General features: G+C 45.8%; 1 protein-coding gene across 1 annotated transcript in view; it reads right to left on the bottom strand.

The window, feature by feature from the left end:
* PITPNB (phosphatidylinositol transfer protein, beta) overlaps positions 1 to 17,531 on the bottom strand; it is a gene marked incomplete at its 5' end in the record, with an annotated part of 23,187 nt that overhangs the window by 1,184 nt on the left and 4,472 nt on the right. The window contains 5 exons of the mRNA XM_010135308.1: positions 3,957 to 4,079; positions 5,842 to 5,952; positions 8,009 to 8,086; positions 16,167 to 16,250; positions 17,345 to 17,419. Of these exons, the coding sequence (XP_010133610.1) occupies positions 3,957 to 4,079; positions 5,842 to 5,952; positions 8,009 to 8,086; positions 16,167 to 16,250; positions 17,345 to 17,419 (471 nt within the window). The remainder of the gene's footprint in view (positions 1 to 3,956; positions 4,080 to 5,841; positions 5,953 to 8,008; positions 8,087 to 16,166; positions 16,251 to 17,344; positions 17,420 to 17,531) is intronic.

Below are 17,531 nucleotides of genomic sequence, written 5' to 3'. Positions count from 1 at the left end.
TGCACTCGATAAGCACAAAGCAGCAGGTTACGCGGCCAGCGCCTCGGGTGTTCTGCCACCGGACCGAGCACCAGTGCCCGTCTGTGGAGAGGGTCTCTTACGCACCCGGGGCACCAGGGGTCATCTCCAGTCGCTGATCACCAGAAGGTGATCAGACAGGAGGGGGGTGGGACCCAGCAGGGTTAGCTGGATTTACGCCCATTCAGATGATTTCTGCCAGCAACTCCCATCCATCAGAACATTCACCACTTTTCTCCTTTTCCATCCAGCAGTTGACTTACACAGCTTGATTTGCCTCAGAACCTACAGAGAACTCCTCTAGACGTCAGCAGCCAAAGTGCCTCGAACGGAACCCTTCTTACGCATCTAAACGCAAAATAAAACCGTGAGCTACCACACAAGAACCTGTCGTGCTGTTGGTTAGTAAGAGCAGTGACGATCAACACGACCAGGACTGCTTTTCCCTGGCCAGGACCAGGACCCGCCCCGGCTACAGCCGAGGCTCTTGGAGACGGGGTGAAGAGCACTTCTGTTTGCTGAGGAAGCCGGGAGCTGTACAGCAGCTCTACATGATGCTTCTGACATTTTTAACGGCCCACGATGCTTCAGCATGGGGCCACCCTGCTCAAAATACCCAGTAGGGCACCTCCACCCTCCCGAGGACAGGAGGTCGGTCAGCTGGTGCTCGGCAGGGTCGGATGCTTTCCTGCTGTGCCCTGATCAGCTGATTGGTGTTTCATGAAGCACCGGCACTCCTCATCTCCGGGAGACAAGTACACAAACCACCGAGTGAAAGACAAACAGTGAGGAAAGGATGGGCTGGGACAGAGGAAGTCTGGAAGAACACCGATGAGGATTCAGAGAGTAACAAAAAGGTAACGAAAGCAGAGATCCTGGCTATAAAAAAATCGACTTAAGATGAAGAACAGGACCAACAGCAGAACTGAAACGTGCACAGAGTCCAAAGAGAAAAATTAGCTCGAACCAGGAAGGGAGTTAATGAGGAGGGAACAGTGACAGAGCCATGCGTGTATGCAGGGGAACGTGGGGCTGCCAGGGTCACCAGACGGGCCTGCTGCAGCTGCGCGCTTTGAACCGCCACGGAGCTGCACAGGGCACCGCTGCCACGAGGCTGGCTACGCCTCTGCAGGGACGGAAGCACGAAGATATTCCTGGCACATTAAGCATCTTATCACTAAGCGCTCACTTCCCAGAGCTCCTGGCCATAGAGCAAACGCTGTGCTACTCTTGGGAGGTAATGACAGTTACTGTTCAGCACAACGGATGAAGCGGTTAAACATGAAACATAAAAAAAAAAGATTTTTTGGGATAAGACTAACATTCATATTTTATTTGGCAGTGTCATTTTTGCCTCTAGGTTATTTTCCAGTAAGGCACTTCACCACAAAAACCTTGAAATGGCATCATTTATGGGTGTTTGTAGGACACCCCTGTTATAAGAGTTGACGAAAAACCAAAATATTTTCCCAGCAGGTCCCGACTCCTCTCACATTGTGCACACACGTACAAAAGCTGTTAGTGTAACCAATCAATACATTTCTCTTGTGAAAACTTGACTTTTTCAACAACCAATACAGTTGAGTTCCTGACACGAAGGTCTTACACAACAAGCTAAGGGAAATAAAGAGCTGCACTGCTGTGCAAAACAAGAGACAGTAAATAAATAAACACCTTCGGTATCTAAGGAGGAGGATGTTACACCCAGAAACACCTGATCTGGATTCTGTTTCAGTTAAGAACTAAAAAGCAGCAAATATTTTGCAAAAAATATTTAAAAGAAGTTACTTACCAGTGAGAAATGCGAAACAGAACTTTAGTCTCTACGAGACAACAAACATCCACAGGCCACAGAGACACAGAAGGCAACTCTCCTGCACGCAGCCGTGTCCAGTGCTGCTCACTCCCTCTCCAGCACGTACCTCATACGTGCTCCCCACGCTGCCACTATCCTGTCTCAGAGAACCTGGATGAAGCCTGTGTCATTCCAAACAAGGAACCATGGGCGTGCAAAAGAGAACCCTCCTGACAAAACGCGGTTATAGAGAGGAAAGCGGTGGCTGCTTCCTCCTCGCAGACAGTGAGGAAGAGGGTGGCTCTAGGAACGGGAACCTCTAGGAATAGGTTCTGGCATGAAGTGAAGAAAGAAGAAACCCACGTGATTTGAGGGAACACCTGCCATAATCAAAAATATCCCAACACCAGCGAGACGAGACAACATTTCCAAGAGTGAGTGATCATCTGTCTTCTCCAAAGCATATTCTGGGAACTGCCAAAGCAGACAAACCCTTCAGCTTATTTGAAAAGAAGGTTTGGTTTAACCAGCTCAGAACATCTACCTATGAAGAGACAGAACAGTGAAGAAACACCTCTTCCCACTCCAGAAACCACCTCTTCTCAGTGCAAGGTGATTCCCTGCAGTTCGTAAAGTCTGAACAGGGGAGCAAATTGGGGACGGAGCAGCTACAGATGGTTTCGATATTAAAGACGTGCCAGGCACACACCACAAACCAGCACCAACAGCAGGCCTAAAGCGAACGACACACGTGTCTTGAGAGAACCCAGACGATGGAGGGAAAGGGGCAGGCTGAAAGGGTTCGGGGCATAAAGCAACTGGAAAACAGGAAGGAAATAGAACTGCACACCCAAAGACTGCAAAGGACTTGTTTCAACAAGGGGCATTTAAAATGAGAAATGTCCCCAGCAAAGGCTGATGCTCTGGAAAGACACTACGGAAGAAGGCTTCTTGCCCCCTGCCCCGATACCAGCCGATCTTGCCGACCGTCAGAACAGAAGAGTTAAAGGTCAAGGCTGTAGTTTGGGGGCTGAGCAGCCAAGCTGCTACACACGTCTGTGGAGGGAGAGGGAAAGCCGGACCCCTTGGTCAAGAGACAAGGCCCTCAGCCAATCAAACACCCCAGGCAAGAGAAGTTTCCAGACTGCTGACCATATGCAAGCACAGATCCGGTCCAGCCAGGCTATAAATGGAGCCCCATTGAAGGGCGAATGGAGCTGGTTCTTCTCGGAGCAGCAGGTCTCCAGTCGGAGACTCTCCCCTTCGATCCAGACACCACCCAAGGAAACTCCTTCAAAGACTGAGAGCCCTCGTCTTGTAGGCGAGCGATCTGTGCATTTTGGGTCATCATCCCTAAAAGTTAAGCTTTAGTTTAGTATTAACTCCAGTCGGCGTCCTGACCTGCAGCTTACTGACGTCTGTGGGGATGCTGAACAATGTGATCTGAACAGACCTCGTGCTCGAGTACCTGCCTCGTCGGTTTTGAGACCCCACACTAGCCTGTGGTTTTCCTCTGCCTCTTAAAGCACCGAGAAGAGAAAGTGCCCTACGGATGTGTTTCCTTCGAGACATCAGTCCACAGACAGACCAGGCTGCCCGTACCTGGTCCTAACGGCCACTGAAGCGTGAACATTGACACCACCTCAAGCCTGTCCATGTCACTGACTTCCTTTCCACAAGTTCAGTTCTCGGGTTCGGTGCTAACTGGGATGAGTGGAACAGCTGTCATGTGACATACAGAAACTTGCTTGAAGAGAAAAAGTATGAGATCTAATGATGACTAGACACAAAGGAAAGCAAGACACATGATGGAGAAGCAAGATGACAGCTCTGAATTCTAACTGACACGTGGTGAAGAGGCACTGAACGGACGTTGTGCAGCGGGTGTGGTACTGCAAAGAGAGGGGTGGGCAGGGCGGACGGTCTGGGTTTAGTGACGTGGGACACATTTACCTTACTTCCAGCTTGACATGACACAGCAAGCCGAAGCTGGAAGCAGAGTCGCTGCAGGGGCTGTGGTGTTCCTCAGCTATTGCGCAAACAGACGTCGGGGGATGGACACAATGCAAGCTGCGCCAGTGCCCGAGCAGCTCGGTCTCGGGCAGTCAGCACACAAACAGCGACCTCAAAAAAGCACTCTCACCGCTTCCAGCTCCTTCTGGGTTTCATCCTCCATCCTCCTAATGTCTTCCATAGTCAGGTCAATCCACTTGTCAATCCAACAGAACAGCTGGCGATGGAAGTTGGTAAATATCCTTTTTTCTTGCTTTAAGAAGAAAAAAAACCAGGTTAGACAGAGGTCTGCATTTTGCCAAAGACTGGGAAAGCGACTGCAGCTGCTCAGTCAGAAAGTTACGATCTGCAGGCACACGCTGTTTTGCACTGCTACACATTCAGCCCCCCTGCACTCCCAGATCCAGCTCAGAGTCACCTCATTCCTCATGTGCTTTAACACGGCCAGAAACGAACAACCTTCACTATCAAAAAAAAAAGTTTTGAGAAAGTTCAGCAATTTGTGTTGATGGAAAATGCTGGAGAATCCTTTTAGAATCCGTTCTAGCCCCAAGACAGCACTAGGCAGAATAAATGTAGAATCACAACAGCTGGAATATTCAGCATGAAGGGTACAAGAGTCTACCACAGAACTGTCGCAGGTTTCGTGTCCACCGTTAAAAGACAAGAACTGCCAAGTTCTGAAGCCAGAACAACGCAAAAAGGAGAAAAGCTTCTGACTCCAGTGATGGCACGCTTGCAATCTGTCCCAGCTCAGCATCCCAGTAACACCTGACATGCAACTTCAAAGGTGCAAAAACCTTACGAGTATAATGTTGACGCTGGGGACTCCACAGCCCGTCCATTAAAGTACCCGTTAAAGCACTTCTGGTTTCGGAATCAGTCACGTAAGAGTATTTTCACTGCACCTCTTCTACTGAAACCGGTAGGTTACGCAGGCCAAACCCCTCACCGTCCCCCAAACCCTGCTCCGTCACGTTGAACTGTTACTTGCCAGCTCAGGCCATCTCTAGCGTGACTTTCATAAAGGCGACTTGGACAATGAGAGATGCGTCATATAAACCATCCAGCTTTCAGAATTACCAGTATTGCTCCCGCCTGCTCTGACAGAAGTAGTCAGGCACATGCAGCATGGAAAGCTGTTTCACCACTAAAGCTCAGAGTTCTGCGTGCGTTCAGCTACCCAGGTCGCCACCTAAAGTTCACGTCCTGTTCATCTGCTCCCAGATTTTGCATCGCTCCAGCTGCTGACTGTCCTCAAACAACACTGGTCAAATCTAACACACAGTTCTTGACAACCAGCAGGCAGAGACAACCTCCTCTGAAGAACCAGCTTCAGACAAAGCAAGGCAAAAGAACCAGAAGAAAAACAGTCGTGTCCTCAAACACCTTCACTGCTCCATAGAATTGGTCTTGGCTCTTCTGCTCAGCTAATTCCCTAACAGCGTTTGGTTTGAAATGTGTGATGGGCAACTCCCTCCAAAACTGTCACCACACGAAGGACAGTCTCCCATGCCTCCTTACCCTTCTTTGTGCTGTGGCCATCACAAACCACCTCTCCATCCCATTTTCAGTCACTAGTGTTTGAAGTTTTCCTCTTTTCCCATCAAATTTATTGCAATTCATAAGCATTTAATGCAGTTAGCTGTGTGACTCAGAGCTAAGAGCCCTGGTCACCACCACGAGAAGGTCTGGCATGGGCTGTCTGTGAGGAAACACCGTGGCCAGCTGCTCTGGAAGGTCACGTTTTGGTGAACGCACAGTTACAGCACATTTTGTCTGGACTGGAGAATACTGGCATGATGGTCTCGATTAAACACTTTGCCCTCACATAATTTTACATTCTAAATATTTCGTCTTATTTTTTCAAAACAGTTTTGTAAGAAAACTAGAATATAAAATACTGCAGAAGCACCAGCACATGTTTTACGCAACTTGAAGCCCCTCATCGCAGAGAATCACCCTGCCCGCTGCTGCCCCACCTCCCCAACGTCCCAGCAGGGAGGAGCACTCACCTTCTGTATAAAGTTTTCAACCTTGTTCTGCAGCCCCCACCACTTAAATTTGATAGTCACCAACTTGTAAGCACACATTTTAGGACACTCTTCGTCGGTCGCTAGCTCTTTCTGTTAGGGGCAACAGGAAGGAATTTTTTCATTTTTAAAAAATTTACGTCAGTCTAATTTAATTATTAGGAATTACAAGTATTATAGCATTATAAATTATGTTATTGTGGCAAATTATCGTAATTATAAATTATAATTCTAAGTATTATTAGAATGATAATGCTACTTAGAATTCCAAGCGTTGGTAAATACTCTGAGCACAGGGTAACGGGGATTGACAAGCGGTCAGGTGAAATCTGTAAGACCATTCCGTCCATGCTGCAAACATACATCAAAATCTGAGTCTCAACAGGGATTTCACATTCATGGTTTCCACCGCAACACACTTTTGGACCTGTTGAAAGGACAATGCGATACAATAGCTACCACCAAGCTGCTCTTCACTTTTGGGTCCGTTGCACAAAGGCACTTACGATCTGAGTTGTACCGAGTCGCTCGGTGTGATGGTGGAAAACACACGGACCAGGGAAATTTCTGGTAACAAGCAGCACGTGAGCCCCCCTCACGCTTCTCATGGAAGCACAAACTCCAGCTTGTCACTGCTCCGCTCTGCCCCACAGGCACGGGCACGCGCCCCCGCTCCCTCTCACCCCTCCGCTGCAGGCACTGCCGGATGGGTGGGTCTTCACCCCGGCAGTAATTGCTCGTTTGGGGGCATAATTTACACATTTGTTTTTACATAACGAATTGCAGACCTTCTGATTGCTACTAGGAGGAAAAGGGGGAGAGAACTTCCTATCAACGGCAACAGGTGCCCAGCTAAAGCTGACTGTCCTCAGACCAACTAAAAGACCAACCAAAGCTCCACTCCAAAGACCGCCTGGAAGCAGCTCCAGCTCAAGGACTTCGTGCAAAAGAAGGATCCCTGGAGGAGCGATCTGAGGGAAATCCAGGAGACACCCACCACCACTTCCTGTAATTCCTAGGTTTCTGTTAAGAGTTCCCACAGCCCACAGATTTTGAGGTACCCGTACCGTCTTACACAGTGATTTTCCTACAAGTCATGCAGTCAGATTTACATAACACAAGAGACCACATCATGTTTTTAGGTTAACAAAGCACATAGGTTGCTTCAAGCCTTGTAAAAGAGGAAGGAAAAATAAGGAAGGAAAAAAAAAAAGAAACAAACCAAAAAAGGAAGCTGACAGTAGCTTAAAAAATTTAAAATCTGTGCGTTTGGCTTGAATAACATGCCATTACTGTAAGAAGTCCACAGATTTTTATTCTTTATGATAGCAACAAGCTTCTAAGTAGAAATACTGCATGGTATTTTAAATCTAGATTTCTCTTCACCATGAAATGGACAACTCTTGTTGGCTGTGCACACAGTAAAAAGACTTACTGTGAGACACACCTTACATATAAAAACCTTGGTGAATAATGCATATTAATTTAACACCGAATTTTTATCACAAATACTCATCACCAGAGAGCTCTTCAGTGAAAACCAATTCTCCTCAGACGCCGATGTTCTATTTGCGAGCAAAACCCAGAGCGCTGCTGTTGTCCGGGGTCCTGACCAGCACAAGCCTCTGTCCAGGCATCAGGAACAGGACAGAACGAAGCGGAACAGACACAGTGCTGCCAGTTCCAGGCATTCAAAGTTCTCCTCAGTTTACAGCTGTTTTTAAAAAACAAACCAGTAACTCCCCGCTTTCCTTGGGTCGCACAGGCCCAAACTGGCCATTCCTGCATCAGCCTCCTGCTTCCTTCCCGAGCAGGAAGGAACAGCAGACATCCAGGGCAGGACACACATTTTAAGCACAGCTTACAAAAACAATCCCGACGACATTTTTAGCCTGATAACGAGAGCACTTACCCAGGTAAAAGGAGTACTGCAGTGATGGGAGTTTGAATACGTGCCTCCCCCCACCATCACGCTGCAGTCACGGTGACAGCCACCTCAGAACAGGGCAATGACCACAGAGAATACCAAAGTATTCATTTCTGCTCTCTGTTTTAGGACTACTTTCCTAGCACTGGTCTCTAAGGAACCGTGAACTTTGTTCTTCTATGGATAAAGGCTTCATAAGGTTGAAACATCAGTTCTTAGTACCTTCCAATTTGGCCCCAGAGGTCCTCTCTTCGTCTTCACCGACTGGAATAACGCAGGGTCTTCATCAGCTTTGTAGTCCTACAACATAGAAAAAGCCCTGAGAGTCAGAAAAGCCCCAGAGTCAATATTAAGCTTCCATTCCAGACTACCACGCTGATTCTCCTCAGCGGCCGGGCGCGGGCCGTGCCAGGCTGACTCCGGCGCATGCTGAGCACCCCATCGCCCCGGCTCATTCGCTGCCCGTCACCAGCGGTGCTCGTTTCCTGCTCATGCTGCCAGAGAGTGCCAGGCTGCCTAACAGGGCAGAGCTTTCTCGTGCTGCGTGCTGCCACACGAGCACTATCCTTCTGGTTCTGTAAACCTTGGAGGGGAAGAGAAAGCAACAGCACAGAAACCGGTGTGCTAACGTTTCCCAAGCCGCAACGAACATCCTCTCCTGGGAACGCAGAACAGAAAGGGAAGAAGGTGCGAGTAAGCCAACTCCCAAAATTAGGAACTGCATGATCTCAGTCCGTGAGACAGCACCAGGTTAAGCACAGGCCAGGGGCACAGTCTGACAAGTGACATCGGGGCTCACCGAGTCACATACAGCAGGGCGAGAGCCGGTATCAACAGAGCAGAAATGACCAACGCTTCCAATATACGGAGTTACTTAGATTTACTGGTGGGGGTATGAAAACGACTGTTCGATAAAGACACCACTTTGGAAATTACGAAAGAATTAAAAACCTGACCTCGGTAACCGAGAACACGTAAGGTTTACACCAGCTATGAGAAAGGTCAGCCGAAGAATACCAGTGCACCCACACAACCAAGGAGAACTCTAGAAGTGCAAGTTGTTTCAAGCAGAAAAAACACTTGGTGGGTGCTACAGAAAAGCCCAAGGAAGTTTAGCGGAGTTTAAGGTCCCTTTTAAAAACAAATTTCAACAACGTCAAAATTGGTAGAACACAAGAGTGAAAGAAATACCACCAGAAAGGCAGCTCCTGGCACTTCACAACTGGAGAATCACAAGGAGTCACATTTGTAAACTGCTTCCAGCATGAATTAAAACCGAATCTTCACCTTTTTAATGCACCTCCCTATATTCAAAATGAAATACTAACAGCAGCAAGATAGAAGTTAATTTAAAAAACGGCACTCAAATACTAAAACTGAAATATTGCCGTTTCTTCCAAGGCACCGCCTGCCTGCTTCTCCGCGGCAGAAGTCGTGTTTTGGAGAGTCGGCTTCCACAGACAGCTGAGCACAGGTAAAATAAAGCCGAACGCTGTAACAGGAGTTACAGAGCAGGAACCGTCAGAGGAGTTGTACAGCAGACCCCTGCCAACTAATACTCCTCGTGGCCAGGAACAGAGGCTTCACGGAAGGCCACAAATAGCCCAAGACAGAGAGCACCTCGGTCTTCCCTGGGCTGTGGGGCTTTTTGTCTGGAAAGGATATAAACTCTTCCAGTACAGAGGATTGCGTAACTGGGTATTCCTCTGCACTTTTATTCTTGGCCTCAGTTGCACCCTGTGGTAATTAGGGACTAATGAATCATGAACTGTGCAAAAGTATTTCCCTCACTCATTCTTCTGAAGGCATTTCCTATTCATTCGCCACATTTATTCACAAGGAAAATCCCAAACGAACCTGGGAAAAAACAATGCATACAGAAGACCTCCCAAACCCACTCCACTTCCCCATGTTCCACATTTAACTCATGTAACTCAGCAGATGGTACTAGTGCGTATACAGCCGAGGAGCTATTCTATGAACTCCTCTTTCAGCAGTCAGAAATTCTGAGGACCACGTGTAACACCATTTTCAGATCTAGGCTCTTCCATCAGAACGGAGGAACGGAGGCTGCTTCTGGACTGAGCTCCAAATCCAGAGCAAGGCTACACAAACGAGCCATTAACGCTTCCCTAAGCACTTTGACATTTACAATGCTCTTGTTGCAAGCGGGATGGAACTGGAGGATCCAGGAAGTCCTCCCGCAGGAATCTACTTCACTTACACAAAATCAACTGTTACTCTCTGACGCTTTCTCCTCCCCACTTCTTGCTCGTTGCTCCCAGTTCTTTGAGTGCACCTATTTACACTATGTATTAAAACAGGCTGAAGAAACCCTTTAACAGGTATTTTTTTCCCAGACTTTCGGTAATTAATATACCTTAAAAGCACTAATAGGTATTCAGATGTATTTACATAATAAGCATTCAAATATCTACTTCAAGAATTGAGCAACTATTTCCTAGAAACATCGAAGTGAGTCAAGCCATTCAATCACACTGCTAATCCAAACTTCCACAAAGCAGTGTTTTCCTCTGTTTCTCTCTCTAAACCGAAACAAGATGTTTATTTAACTTTAGAGGGGTTAATACTTTACCTACCTCACGGGACAATTTGAGGAAGCAGCATAAGCTCTGAACATGAACATCTGAATTCAGCAACACTTAAATACAAGCCCACTTGAATTACTATACTTGCAGAAAGACTAATATTGCAATATTTGTCTTCTGAGCTTTAGTAAAATCCCTCTTATTTCAGATTTTACTGGAACAAAGCACAAGTCTTTTTTACAGGCACCAAAAAGAGCCAGTCCATTCCTTCATGTGTGATAACTCCAGCATTCAGCGTACAGCCCTGACCCTGTACTGCTGTGTGTGAGCAATGGCCCCGAGCAGCAGCCTGCCGGCTTCATTCCCAGCCTGTCTGCTCCGGGACACCGAGGAGGGGGCGGGCAGAGAGCACCCAGTCTGCAGAGCTTGTAACCAGCCCTACACTGCTCATCTCACTAGCTACTGCCGAATGCTGTGGCTGAAGGCAGCTGCAACCTGCTCTAATCCTCAGGTCCTGCATCCTCTGGAGGCAGAATGTGACACCGTTGTTTGGTTTTGGGGGGTTTTCAGTTGTGGGTTTGTTTTTTTTTTTTGTTTTTTTTTTTTTTACAATCCAGTGGGGAAAAGGGCATTTCCTTTACATACAGATCACCTGTAAGAAATGTCTGTAAACACCACAGCAGAATATTTTACAGCAATATATGTAATGTTCTTAATTACTGATTACGACTGCCTTTTAACAATCTCACTCAAACACTGGGTGGAAGACACTGAGAAAAGGAAGAAGCAATAGTAATGGATAAACAATTTTCCAATAAATGTTTTGTTCTAAATAAGTAATTGCTGGCACAAGTATTGCTGCTGCTTTGGGGCACGATGCGCCAAAGAGACCCAAGAAATACAAGAGCTTCCCTATTTTAGTGCCAGTTTTGCAAATAAATAAAACCAGGTACTGCACTGAGACAACCTTGAATGTCTTAGTTTGATTGTCTGACTGTCCTCCCAGGGTTGAGCTCATACTGTGGCGGAGCAGGCACGTGGTATTGGTACCACGCGCTTCACCTGCACTAGCGGTACCGCAGGATGCTGCCTGGCCCCTGCTGCCCCAGCTGGAAGCACAGTCTTGCAGTGCTGTACGACAACATCGCACTTAGGATGTTCTCATAGTTAAGAGTACCTCCGAGCTTTCTTTAGAGGGAAAAAGAAGAAAGTGCAATAATTATAAAAAGAATTTCTTACTGGCCAGTAAGAAAAATCCACTGGAGACTGGATGAACCGCTGTGTGTAAGATTTTGAAGTGCACGTGTTTTGACTGGGTGACAAAGCGTACCTTTGTACTAGCTTGTAAGACCCAGGACGAAATCAGTTTCAAAGCCCCAAATCCCTTCACTCAAACCTCGTCACCGAAGTAATTCCCATTCACTCTTTACAGTCCTGTAGTAACTGGGACAGAGAGGAAGAATCAACACATCTGAGAAGCTCACACAGGACTCGCACAGGCCCATGGCACCAGTGAGACAGCCAGGGTTAAACACACACCAAAGGTGAAATGCCTCAACTCGCTACAGGCTGCCATAAGGCACTGTCCAAAATCGGCAATAAAATGGTTCCAAGCATGACTATAAATATAGAAAATCAACTTTCCTTTGTAAGCACCGCAATGTGAAATCTACATAAAATATTAATTAAAAAACCCAAAAGCTAGGAAGCCAGCATCCTTGCTTGGAGGCTAAACAGGCTTCAGAAAACGAGGCTTTTTCTCTACCAGAAAGACCACTTCCACATTCCGTATAAAGCAGAAGCGAAAACGGTCTTGCCACACGATTACAGCGATACTTGGCCACTTCTACATTCGCGCTGCAACCTCCTTCCTGGAAAAAATAATAAAAGAGAATCAAAGCAAAGCCATCAGCAAACAGCACTATTTCCAAGTAACAGACTGTTCATCCCAAATCCCCCGAAGATTTAATTTTAAAGCTGCATTCACTAAGAAAACCTCGTTGTGGTACCAGAAGTACTCCGCTCCTGTACGTTATCACATACGCCACACGAGCTTACAGACACGCCCTCTAGAACGCAAATTTCCAAACACCCAGCGATCAGAGAACTCGCTGAGGGAAGAACTTTCCCAACGTGTGCAACCTTTGTTTTGGCATTTAGACTCACCTACATCTGCAACCTCCACCTGCCTGTTCCACGCTGTGGCGTTACCTGACTGGACACCAAGCCCCCACGACAGCGTGTTACCTGCCGCCCACCTCGCACTGCACAGGGACACAGGTAAAAAGCAACTGTGCTCCTGTATACAGGACCCGGTACCAGCACAGCCGACACACTGGGGAGAAAAAGTGTTATCTACGAGTAAAATATAGGAGTGAAAACAAAAATTCAACGACGACAGATGAGTCACGGTAAAGTTTTCCATACAGAGACCACGTACGGAAGCTCTGAACCAACACCTCTCAGGGCGCAGTCAACCCCAGTCCTGTTAAGGACAGGACCAACCCCCAACCCCCGCCCCGAATTATAGTCTAGATGGACTCGGGAGCATTGCACTCTTCTCAGTACACAAACCCTACCAGCACGCACGGACGAAGACTGGACTAGAGCCAAAGTGCAAATAAACAGTTCTGTGCACAGCCTAAGGAAAATAACTGTGCGGCAAGAGCTTAACTCCTGACAGCAACAAGTCCTTCTTAGGAAGAAAAACAGGCAGCTGTTGGAACAAATATTACAGCTAAAAAATCCTGAAGCCCTCTTGAAAGCTGGACAGGCAAAACATCATCATGCAGCAGCAGAACAATACAGAGGAGCTAAAAAACGTTTCAAAAAGTACACAAATATCATTTCATAGGCAGTTTCTGCTCAAACTCTCAATATAATGAGCACGAACGCAACAAACTGTTATAAAGAATTTAGACCGATCGTGAAGCACAGGCAATAAAGCAATAATGACAACAAACCTGGTTCTCATTCTCACAACACCTGCTGAAAGTAACAACAATGCTCCTGGTAGCTCGTAGCTCACGCTATCAAGTGGTATAAAACTTGAAAGTGTATATCCGGGGCAGATGGATTTTAACAGAACTTTGAGCCTATCATAAAAATGACAGAAGGCTGATGCCTTATCTGCAAATTCACAAAACAAGCTGCCTGAAAGCAGAGTGGGGTAAGGGGACGCAAGTTCTGGCTCTTCTCCTCAATATTACATGAGTTTTTTCAAAAGGAGAACACACATGCTACCAGTGTTATTTACAGAAAACACACGATGATACTAAGCTTCTGGCCTAGTAACACGGACAATTTAGATGCCTCTCACATGATAAATTAAGTCCAAAATGGGAGAGACCCAGCTATGAGGAAAACAGCTCCGTCACCCAAGCGTCTTTTCAGGCTCTTACAGAGGACAAAGGCAGAGCGTTCCCTCTCTCCCAGTCCATTTCTCCAGACTGCAGAACCAGGGTCAGGACTTCCTGCGCAGCACAGACCCCACCTCTTAAGGCATTAAGTGTTTGACAAGTACAAACTTGTGTTTTTATAACTTGGTTTCAAATAATATAATGAAGATCCGCCTAGAACAAGACATTTAATTTCTTCATTGTACAAAAATAGCTATAAACCTGATTTCGATTTCTTTGTTTTCACCACACTCCACTTTCTTACAACGCGTTTCCAAAGCGCAGCCTCTTCTGATGTTAATTGAGCGTTCTCTTCTGCTCGCTCTTTAAAAAGCCCTTCTCTCCTGGGAAGGGGTTTCTGTACACAAATCACGTAAAGCTAGAGAGCGAACGCTGGAGATGATTAAGAGAGGGCAGGGTTAAATTTCTATCTAAAGAAAGCCACAGATGTCAGCCAAATTATTTCTATACATACTTAAATGAGCATGAGTTAGCATATGCATGCCATTAGGATCTTAAAAGAAATTCACTATTTTTATATTTATGCTGATTGTAGTTCTGAAACTGAAGTAACTGCCACGCTACAGTGGGTTGGACGAGGTTCATCCACTGAACAAAAGGATCAATCCTGAATATATGACAACTTTTATCAAAACCGCTGGATCTTATAAACGCAGTGCCATTCCTTCAGTCACACTGTTATCCAAGATAGTACGTTTGAGTTGCTTTTCCAGCCAAAACTATGACTGAGAAAATAAATGTACAAATAAAACTTTCCTTTGGCAACCTGACTATTCCTTTTCCCTGAAAAACTGTGCATGCCAAAAAACGCACCCAGCCACTTAGTATGGTAATTCCTAAGCAACAAGCATCATTAAAAAAAAGGCCATAAACCACACGACTTCAGAAACTACCCAACAGTGAACTAGCGACTGCTTTAATATCGCTCAGCAAAGACTGAACAAACTGCAGAAAAGGAACCTCTGAAGAAACCGAACACACGGAAAACTGCCAACGCTTTCACAGGGGACGTGCACGTCCCCAGACCAGCAGCCTTCTCTGAAGGCATAAAGCAAGAACGTAGATCGGGGCAATTCTTTTACTATGACGTAGCTGAACTTCCAAACCAATTTCCTCGAGTTCCATTACCTAAACTTCATACAGACACTCCGTGAGTGGAAAGTCTCTCTCTTGAAGTCATAAGCAGTAAAGAGAGTGAAAACAAAGGCCAGAAACTGCAAATTTTTCTAAGGAAGAGACTAAGTGTGGGTCCCCGAGAATTTCTGGAGTCTAAGAGTCCCTAACTGTCACAGAAAGGGGTAACCAAGGGGAGTGGAAAGGGCATCAGCCCACAGAGAACCCGTCTGAGCACAAAGCCAGTCTTTGTTTAACGATGTCAAGACTTAACAAAACTGATCTTCTGGGAGATGAAACAAAAGTGAAAATTTGAATCACATGGTGAAAATTTGTCCCAAGTATTCTGACACAGCAATGGGCTGTAATGTGAGTTTGAATTGGAAAATATTTGTTCAAAGTATTTGCTGAAAGTGCAAATGGTGTTAGAAGAAAAAAGTATGAAAGTACGAAAAAGAAAGTCAGCGTAGAAACATCTGAAGAGACTGAAGGCTCTAGATTAAACCACTCTGCACTCACAGTTCTGGTACTCTGTAGGTAAAATATACAAATGAAGGAAGAAAAAAAGAAAAAAAGAGGATAACGGAGGATAATGTATTGGAAATAGCTCCAAGGACTTCCACACATGAAATGGCTTCTACCTGAAAATGGACTTAAAGATAAGGACCCCCACCTTGGAAAAATGTGCTAAAGAGGAGGTGAGGGAAGAAAGAGAAAATATAATCAAAATCTGTAGGATAAATTGTGCAGAAAATATAAATAAGTAAAATAGAAATAATATAAACCGGTGTAGATTTCGATGGCAAAATCTGACTGTTCCTCTTGAGGTTGTTGTAACCCCAGGTGAAGGACGTGTGGAGGGACCGAATTTAACCTGAAGAATTTGTATCCGAGAAGCAGCAGCAGAAGCAGAGAGGCTGGTGGAGACACGGTGCTCTGTCATGCAGGACAGCTGGGACAGATTCCTGCACTTGGCCTCATCCACCAAGATGAGCACATAAATGCTCAAATGCTTGACCAAATCAATTATTTTATCTACCAATAAAAGTAAAAACTACACCTATGCCAACAGTCTGTTGCCCTTTGTGTCTAAGTCGTGCAAGTCAAAGTCAGCAGCCTGAAGCTGTAAATGTATTTACTAAGGGTGGAACTCTGGCATGAATGATTCTATTCCAGACTGCGGGCACCTATCTGTTGGGTAAAATCCGTTCCACTTTAGTTTACTGGCAAGCAACAGAGAGCACCAACGGAACTGGCTGCATGACGCACCCACATCCCAAGAGCAGAGCATTTACTTACTCCTGGTTCTACTTGAGTTCTATCTGCAATGTCGATATGGACAACTTCAACACTCTTCCACGTGTTTGGGTCTAAATTGTGCACCTGCAAAAAGAGAAAAAGGAATGATGTCCATGCCGTCGCCTTACGCGGCGGTGCACCTTATGCAGTTTGTACACGTGCCATGGATTTTTCTCTGGCCTTCATAAAGGCAGCGTTCTTGAAACCTACCCCCTCTTCCTCTGCCTTTCTGAAAGGGAATAATCTCCAACATTACAGTTTAATTAACTCACTAACCAATTTTAAACCAGCACAAAGCCTTCGCTTCTGCTTTCAGGGAGCGTGGATTTAAGATTAGGTTGTATCCTTCTGTCACACTGATTAGTGCTAATGAAATCAGGCTCTAATTAGAAACGTTACCATTCAGTAATCCACACGAGCTTTCTGATTGAGAAAGAAGCCACACAAATTCCAAAGTGCAAATATGGCAGGTTTCAACAAGCTGACTAAACCTCGTAGGTCCCTAAATCATAGGGCTGCCTTTAAGGAGGACCTTCCTAAGAGGAAGGTGTGAAGGAATGTCATCAGCTGCAGACCTGTAGTCTGTTATGCACACCTGAATCTACAGCCAGAGCAAGCGGAGCTGCCCAAGAAAAACTCCTCCTCCGTAGCACGTCCAATGTTACAGTTCATCCAGTCACTGAAAATACACTGACAACTCCTCCTTTGTGGGTGGTTTATAAATACGTTTGTTGCTATGAGTAAAAAATTTCCTCAGGAGACCTGTGAACCAAATCAACTGTCTACGGAGGAAAATGAGAGTATCACCGGCCTGGACAATGCGTGCTGAGCCGTCTCAATACCTAACTCTAGAACTGTACGCAGAAGATGCCAACAGCATATCTGAGGCAAAAGAACACGCTCACTGAAAATCTATTATTTGAGTGAGAATTAAGCATCTGCATTGATCTCAGCATAAAAAATAAAAACATTTTCTTGTTCTTGCATCCCGTTAGGTGAGATAGCTTGACCACCTGAGCAGGATCTGAATAACGCTGCTCTTGTTTTACATTAGTCACTGGTAGGGCTTTGACTTTATGCAGTAATTATCCACCGTGCCCAGGTATAGAATACCTCAACTGGACAACTATGTGTCAAAATGCTTCTTACTAATGCTTATTACCCAAATCCCAACTCACGTTCTCCGACGTCCCCAAATCTGGTTTATGCCAGGTCTCAATTTTTATGAAGAAGTCATCTTTCATGTATTCATTCTGTAAGAATTAAAATCAAAGAGACTGATTACATCTCTCTGCTTAAAGTTTAGATAAAGGGTATTTACATGAGGCACTGCCAAGTCTTGACTAGCAACACTGTTTAAACCAT

The sequence above is a fragment of the Buceros rhinoceros genome, unplaced genomic scaffold, assembly GCF_000710305.1.
Source record: "Buceros rhinoceros silvestris isolate BGI_N320 unplaced genomic scaffold, ASM71030v1 scaffold44424, whole genome shotgun sequence".
NCBI classification, from domain to species: Eukaryota; Metazoa; Chordata; class Aves; order Bucerotiformes; family Bucerotidae; genus Buceros; species Buceros rhinoceros.
The sequence above is the reverse complement of the archived record's forward strand: the minus strand, read 5'-3'. Positions and strand labels throughout refer to the sequence as shown.